Source organism: Andrographis paniculata, unplaced genomic scaffold, assembly GCF_009805555.1.
Source record: "Andrographis paniculata isolate CXL003 unplaced genomic scaffold, ASM980555v1 Contig79END, whole genome shotgun sequence".
Taxonomy (NCBI): Eukaryota; Viridiplantae; Streptophyta; class Magnoliopsida; order Lamiales; family Acanthaceae; genus Andrographis; species Andrographis paniculata.
In genome coordinates this window covers 1,855,064-1,862,536 of record NW_026137616.1, presented here as the reverse complement: position 1 = coordinate 1,862,536, position 7,473 = coordinate 1,855,064, and the positions used below count along the sequence as shown (strand labels likewise).

At 33.0% G+C, this 7,473-nt stretch overlaps 1 protein-coding gene across 1 annotated transcript; it reads left to right on the top strand.

Moving 5' to 3' along the window:
* Positions 1-3,680: 3,680 nt before the first annotated feature.
* LOC127240293 (plant intracellular Ras-group-related LRR protein 4-like) lies at positions 3,681-6,808 on the top strand. The gene is made up of 5 exons (XM_051258872.1): positions 3,681-4,200; positions 4,418-5,145; positions 5,229-6,142; positions 6,231-6,378; positions 6,508-6,808. The coding sequence occupies exons 2-4, from the start codon at positions 4,446-4,448 to the stop codon at positions 6,375-6,377; spliced, it is 1,761 nt and encodes a 586-aa protein (XP_051114829.1). The 5' UTR covers positions 3,681-4,200; positions 4,418-4,445; the 3' UTR covers position 6,378; positions 6,508-6,808.
* The last annotated feature ends 665 nt before the right edge of the window (positions 6,809-7,473 follow it).

Genomic DNA, 7,473 nt, shown 5'->3' with positions numbered 1-7,473 from the left:
TAGTTTTACAAATAAAACAAAACTTTAATAATAAATATAAGTGAATAGAACCTTATTTATTTATTTATTTATTTTTAGTTTTTATCATTTGCTTAAGTAAAATGTGATAAGAAATAAATATAAAGCTGATCAAAATTATATTTTATATTTATAGTATTGTATTGAAACCTACAATTACATGGTTACACCTCAACAAAATAATAACTAGAAAGAACAAATATAAAACGTATGTATTGAGTTTATTTTTGCTAATTTACAACATTTTATTTTATTTATTTATTTATTTATTTATATGTTTGTTTGGGGATTGGATTTTAAATCCACTATCATCCCAATTTTTTTTTCAAAAAATATTAAATTAAACAACTATTTTTTATTTTTTATATTATACTAAAAATTAATTTTACATTCAAAACATCACATCAACACCTATTTATATCACATCATACAACTATTCAAATTCAAAATTTTTACTATTCAAATATAAATTCAAAATACAAACCCCAAACAAACGCACCCTAAAGTATTATATTCAAAGTTCAATTTTCATACAAAACATCATAGTTAACACTTATTATTATTATTATTATTATTATTTTTGAAAACGGAAAATCTAAAACACAATCTAAAAAAAAAAAAAAATGAATGGTAAAAAACGCTTACGATTTTTTGTTTTTATTTTTATTTTTTAAAATAAACTCACATACGACTATTACGGCGTGTGTTCATATATTTGTGGATTTATTTTATATTATATATTTTAAAAGTAATATTGAAATAATATTTTTATAAAGAAAATTAATACATTAAAAACTAATAATAATAATAATAAACTTATGGGAACAATTCCCTAATTAATATGTTTCTATTTTGGCTAATTAACTAGCTATATAATAGAGTCTGTATTTTTCTGCTTCAGTTATTATCGTATGTTTGACTTCTTCGATAATATTTATTACACACCAATAAATTAAAATTTATAAAATTTAAATCGTGTGACATTGTCAGTTACAAAAATAAAATAACATATATTCTAAATATGTTGGATACGTTGCATTATGTGTTCTTTCTAAATTTGGTTGCATTTGTAATCTTTATTAGTATTTTTCATAAAATATATATAATATTTTATAGTTTCCTTTACATAATATTTTATAGTTTTTTTTTCTATAAAATATCATATCAAAATTAATATTATATATATAATATTTCTATATAGCATAATATATATTATGTTATAAAAAAATATATGTTTTATTATTTCTTTCGTTCTACCTGGCGTATCCAGATGACTATTTTTGTCCGTCTCATATTTTATGTCACTTTCTTTTTAGAAAAATGATTATGCACATTTTCTATTTTATAATTATTACTATTTATTTTTATTTTAATCAATAATAATTTATATTATATGATAATAATTTTTATTAATATATTTTAAATTATTTATTAATTATACTTATATATTGAATTTTCGTATCTACATTAATCCAAACATAATAAGTGTGACGGATGGAATATAATATGTTGTAAATATGCTACATTGTATATAATATATATCGTATATCTTTATTACAGATACTGCTTATTTGATCCAATGAAAATATGATCCGCCACCTACTTTATTAGTTTGTTTCAAAATAATAAAAAAGATTGAATATTTTTAATATGCTATATCACATAGAAATAAATGTATTATACTATAATTCCGATAAAAATGTATTATACTACTCCATCCGTCCCAATACAATAGTCTTGTTTACTATTTTTGTCCGTTTCAAAACAATAATCCCATTTCTATAAATAATCGTATCACTATAAAACTACCCTTACTTTTTCATTATTATTACACAATTGCCGCTATTTTGTACACTAATACACTCACAAGGGCAAAAAAGTCTTTTACTTCTACTTTTTACCCATTCCCAATATAATATCAATATTTCTTAAATCCCGTGTCAAACACAATCCAGACTATAGTTCTGGGACGGAGGGAGTATAATAGTTTGGGAGAAATATTTTGTACCATATATGTAATTGAAACATACACTACAAAAAAATAATATATTTGTAATGGAATTCCGTCCCTAAAGTTCACGTAGCTAACGTAATTCCGTTCCTAATTCCGTCTCTAATGTCATTAGTAACGGAAAAAGTAGATTTAGAGACAAAAAAATTTTATTACAAAAATGATTTTTTCTTGTAGTGATATAAAAACAGTTTGGATTTAAATTGTACAAAAATTTTGATATTGTATAAAAATATAAAAATTAAATTTCAATGTTTATAAAATGAAATATTTTTTTAGAGGAAATAATTTCTTATGATTAAGAAGGATACAAAGAAAACAGGTGTTTTTAGTTTACAAAACTTTCTTACATTTATATTATTCATTAATTTTTATTTTTTTTAAATATAAAATCAAACACTTATTTTTTACTTTTTATATTATCTTAAATATTTTATATTCAAAATTTTAAGTCAAATTCTATTTATATTGCATACAATTAATTAAATTTAAAATTTTTATTATTCAAATATTAAATCAAAATCCAATCTCCAAACAAACAAAAATTCATCAAACTCACCTGATTTATTAAATGCAATCAAACGCACCACATAAGTTTGCTGCTTGTTGTCTTATTGATCGTTTTGTCGATTTTCTATTTCGATCTTCAAATTGTATTCATTTCTCATTAATTATGCAAGAACTAACAATTTTTTTTTTTTATTTATTTATTTCAAGATTTCAATTATTTATCTGAAAATATAAAATTAAATAATAATAATAATAATAATTATTATTATTATATACTCCCCTCCGTGTGATATTTTTTTATTTCCGACATAAAAATTTAAGTTGGTAATATTAAGTAGGATAATTTGAGAATTAGGTAATGTGATGAGAAAAATATATATGTATATATATTTATTTGATTGATATGACGAGATAAATTATTGTTAATTACTTTTTATTTTAAAAATATTGTAAAGTATTTGAGACATATTAAAATAAGTATTTGATACATATGAATTACATAAAAATTTACATGATAAAAAATTTAAGAAAAATTCAAAATAAATATAACCTAAATATTATTATTATTATTATTATTATTATTAATTTATTATTGCTGCCTATAACAGTCGTGTAGTGGACACATGATAATAAAACCATAAAGGAATAATCAATTGCACCCATAATATAATCTAATTAATGATTTGATTCTCAATACTCACCTTTTCGGTTACAATTTTGAAAATTTTGATTTAAGTTTTATGCAATTATTTATATTTATTCGACTCATATATTTCTATTAATTGATAAATGCACGTAATATAGAAACAATTTGTTTAGTTATGCATTAGCAATATTTGAGTACTTATATTGTTTGAAATATATAAAAATAATAATAATAATAATTTGTATATTCTATATAAGATTTCAATATAACACGTAAAATAAAATTGAGTATTTTAACGAATATTACAAAAATAAAATTTAAAAGATAAGTAGTAAGGCTCGGATGCTTTGAAAATTGTACGTATTATCCGCGTGTGTGTAACAACCCATGGTGAAAAAAGACAAAAGGGGAAATCAATCAATGGCTTCTAACATAATATAAATAAATAAATAAATAAAAAATTAGAAAAAAAAAAAAAATAATATTACAGTAGAAGAAGAATCAAGGATGGAATGCAAAACACAACACAAGAGACGCGGAAGAGGAGGCTATGGTGGGTTTGGGAGAATCAAATCAAACTAACCCACCCTTGGATTGATTGATAATACAGGCGTTATCGCCAATCTGCTTTTCTTCTTCTTCTTCTTCTTGGTTTTCATCTGCTCTGTTTCAGTGGTGGTTGGGGAAATCGAATTGGAATTGGAGGGAAGGGGAGATTGGCTGTTGTGCAGGGTTGTGTGGCTGCTGCGCAGTTACCCTTCCCAGAGCAGTAAAATTGGCAGAGTTTTGTAGCTGCGGGGAGAGAAGAGAAGAGAAGACATTGGGGCCCCATTTGGAGGAAACCAGGCAGAATTGAAAATTATTTCTTAATTATCCACCAATGTTTCCTCTCATTTTCCTCTGGAAAAGCCAGCTGCCGCTCATGCTCGACTAGTATAAACAATTGCAGCCCCTCCGCCATGGCAAATTCCTCTGATTTCCGACATCTATTTTGCGCTGTTGCAGGTTAACCTCGGTAAGTGCGTTTTCACGAGTTATTTTTTTTGGGGGAAAAAAACACTTGTTGCTGTTGTTGGTGGTGGTGTTGTTAGAATTGGGAATTCTGGATTCGAAAGGGGAAATTAGGTTTTTGGTTGCGAGGAAGGGGGGACGGAGTCTCCGCCGTGAATTTTTTGTTGGTGTTTCGGATTCTTGTGCTAATTCTGTGCGTTTTTGTTTGTTCTCGGTTCCAGGCGAGAATCGAACGGGAATTGACGAGAAATGATGATGGATTTGTCCTCGATGACGATGGACGACGCCGTGGAGGAGGTGATGCGAATCCATAGATCGTTGCCGCCCCGGCCGGGAATCGACGAGGTTGTGGCGGCGCGAACCTTAATCCAGAATGTGGAGAGAGAAGATCAGCTGCGACTCGAGGCAATCGCGAAGCAAACGAGGAGCATAGATGTCCCCGAGGAATTGTTCAGAATCTTACAGGAGATGCAGCGGAACATGATCCATTTCCAGAGCAAGGAACAGCGGCGAGAGGCGGAGAAGCTCCTGGATCTCGAAGGCGTCCACCTCGTGTTCGACGATTTGATTCAGAGAGCTTCCGAATGCATCAAGTACTCCTACTCCCGCACTCCCCAATCCCGTCCGGCCAAACCAAGCACCCCCTCCCCAGGAACCTCCAATCCTGGTTCAACTTCTGCCGCCTTCTCCCCCAGCAGTTTGAGCTCTGCTGTTCAGGCGGCCTCCAAATCTCAATCGCCATTGCCGATGGCTTCTTCGAGTTTCTACAACGATGACAGCGCTGCTGTGAGGGGTTCAAAGACCTATACATCCAAGGACGATTCTTATTTGAAAACGAAGCCATCTTTTCATGGTGATGGTGGGGTTGTCCCGTTTGGCGTTCGATCCAAGGATGTTTTTGCTGCGCCGCAAATTGTCGATCCCACTCTTAAGCCGCCTGCAACTTTCGGTGAGTCTGGTTTCCTTTTCCTGGATTTATTACTTCTTCCAATGTGTTTGTATCTATGGAGAATGAAATTGAGCCCTTTGCAGATGAAGGCGATCAGAAACTGAGCTTAATAAAGCTAGCCAGTCTCATTGAAGTGTCTGCCAAGAAGGGAACTCGAGAGCTTCTCCTCTCCGGTAAATTCTCCGATCAGGTTGAATGGCTTCCAGATTCAATAGGAAAGCTGTCGAGTTTGATCACCCTGGATCTATCTGAAAACAAGATTTCAGTGTTGCCTGACACCATAGGACGGTTATCATCGTTACAAACCTTGGATTTACATGGCAACAAAATTCAGGAACTGCCTGAATCAATTGGGGGTTTGCTCAGCTTGCTTCATCTCAATCTCCGAGGAAACCAGTTAACCTCTTTGCCTGCGAGCATCGGCCAATTAGTCCGTCTTCAGAAGCTCGATTTGAGCTCCAACGGGCTTACAGCACTTCCAGAGTCGATCGGATTGCTCGAACAGCTCCAGATAATGAACATCGAAACAAATGACATAGAGGAAATTCCTCACACCATCGGGCGTTGCGCATCTCTGAAGGAGCTTCACGCAGACTACAACCGTCTCAAAGCACTCCCCGAAGCAGTGGGACGGATTCAATCGTTGGAGATTTTAACCATCCGTTACAACAACATTAAACAGCTGCCCACCACCATGGCATCCCTTTCGAGCCTAAGGCAGCTCGATGTTAGCTTTAATGAGATCGAGTCCATCCCCGAGAGCCTGTGTTTCGCAACAACGCTTGTGAAGTTGGACATAAGCAACAATTTTGCAGATCTGCAATCCCTGCCGAGGTCCATAGGAAACCTTGAGATGCTGGAGGAATTGCTGTGCCATAACAACCAGATAAGAGTCCTTCCCGAATCTTTTGGAATGCTAAACCGGTTACGTGTGTTGAATGTTGAGGGGAATCCTTTGGCAATCCCCCCGAGGGATGTAATTGAGAAAGGAGCACAGGTGATTTGATTTGCTACCATTTCATTAACTCATATCATTCTTGTTCATATCATTTTTTCATAAACTGAAGCCATCTTTATCAACACAGGCCGTCGTCCATTACATGGCTGAGATCGGAGTGCAAAAGGACACGAAGCCACAGCCCGCGAAGAAAAAGAAACCTTGGGCTAACTTATGGTTCTTCTCAAAATCCAACAAACGAAAGCGCAATGGTTTGGCATCCACAAAAGCCTGATGTATGAGCTCTATTGTGATCGAAATATATATATGATGTTTAATCTCCTCATCAACTGATTTAGGCTTTTAGTTGTAAAATTGTATCAACTGTGGTGTGAAATTAATTCCCATTTGTTTTTTATATGCAGTGGCAGAAGCAGAAGTGCAGAAGGGGTTAGTTTGGCAGATTGGTGTGGACAGAGGAACTAACAATGGATTGATTTCAGATATGGCTCTGATCCTTCCTTGTTGGTTTTTAACATATTGTAGATTCGTCATTCTTCTTTTTGTTTTGTATTCTTGTTTTGGTTCTAATCTGGCCTCTTCCTGCTCCTGCTGTTGCTGTTGTTGTCTTCTGATTGATATATATATATCTGAAACTCCATGAGCATGAGCATGAACATGAACGAACAGCTACAATTCAGCAAAACGACATATTTACCACTGTTACATTTTCTATTTTTTTTTTTATAACTTTTACCGGATACCAATTGAGGGGGAAAGTATTAGTATTATTATTCATGAATCATGATGGATGATGACCTTTTTAGGCTTTGCTGTCATGGATTTGGATTTGGATTTGCAGCAGCACGGCATAAATGAATGATGGTGTGTTTGTCTGTGTTGAGTATTGTTGTTGGTTGCAATGGATCATCGGTCTTGCAAACTCCAACTCCTCCTGCCTGCCTGCCTGTTTCATATGCGAGTGAGGGCCACGGACCTCGGATCCCGAAGGTGGGTCCCACGTAAAAATTTAAATGGTCTGGCTTAAGCTGGTGTTGGGGTCCTTGGACGTCTGTGCCGAAGCTGGGCTTCTCTGAGCGGATGAGCTGATCAATGACCCTGGCCTAGCTGTTGACTGTGCCACCGGGGACTTGAGGTCCTGACCTAACAAAATATTGGTCTACTTTCGTCGTACCAGTGACATGAGATGTGCCAAACACATGTTTTATGTTTATATATATGGCCGCGGATGCATGTTTTCAACCTAATCAGCAGTGCACTACGCATAAGAAAATATATATACATATTATATGATAAAAATAATTGTATCTTAATATAATACAAATACTAATGCTATAGATCTTAACGTGTGTTTTGTTTGTGGATTGATT

Excerpts from the sequence above, each read along its gene's own strand:
- LOC127240293 (XM_051258872.1), top strand. The coding sequence starts at position 4,446 with ATGATGATGGATTTGTCCTCGATGACGATGGACGACGCCGTGGAGGAG. Across the intron at positions 5,146-5,228 it reads TAAGCCGCCTGCAACTTTCG|ATGAAGGCGATCAGAAACTG; the intron begins GTGAGTCTGGTT and ends AGCCCTTTGCAG. Across the intron at positions 6,143-6,230 it reads TAATTGAGAAAGGAGCACAG|GCCGTCGTCCATTACATGGC; the intron begins GTGATTTGATTT and ends TTATCAACACAG.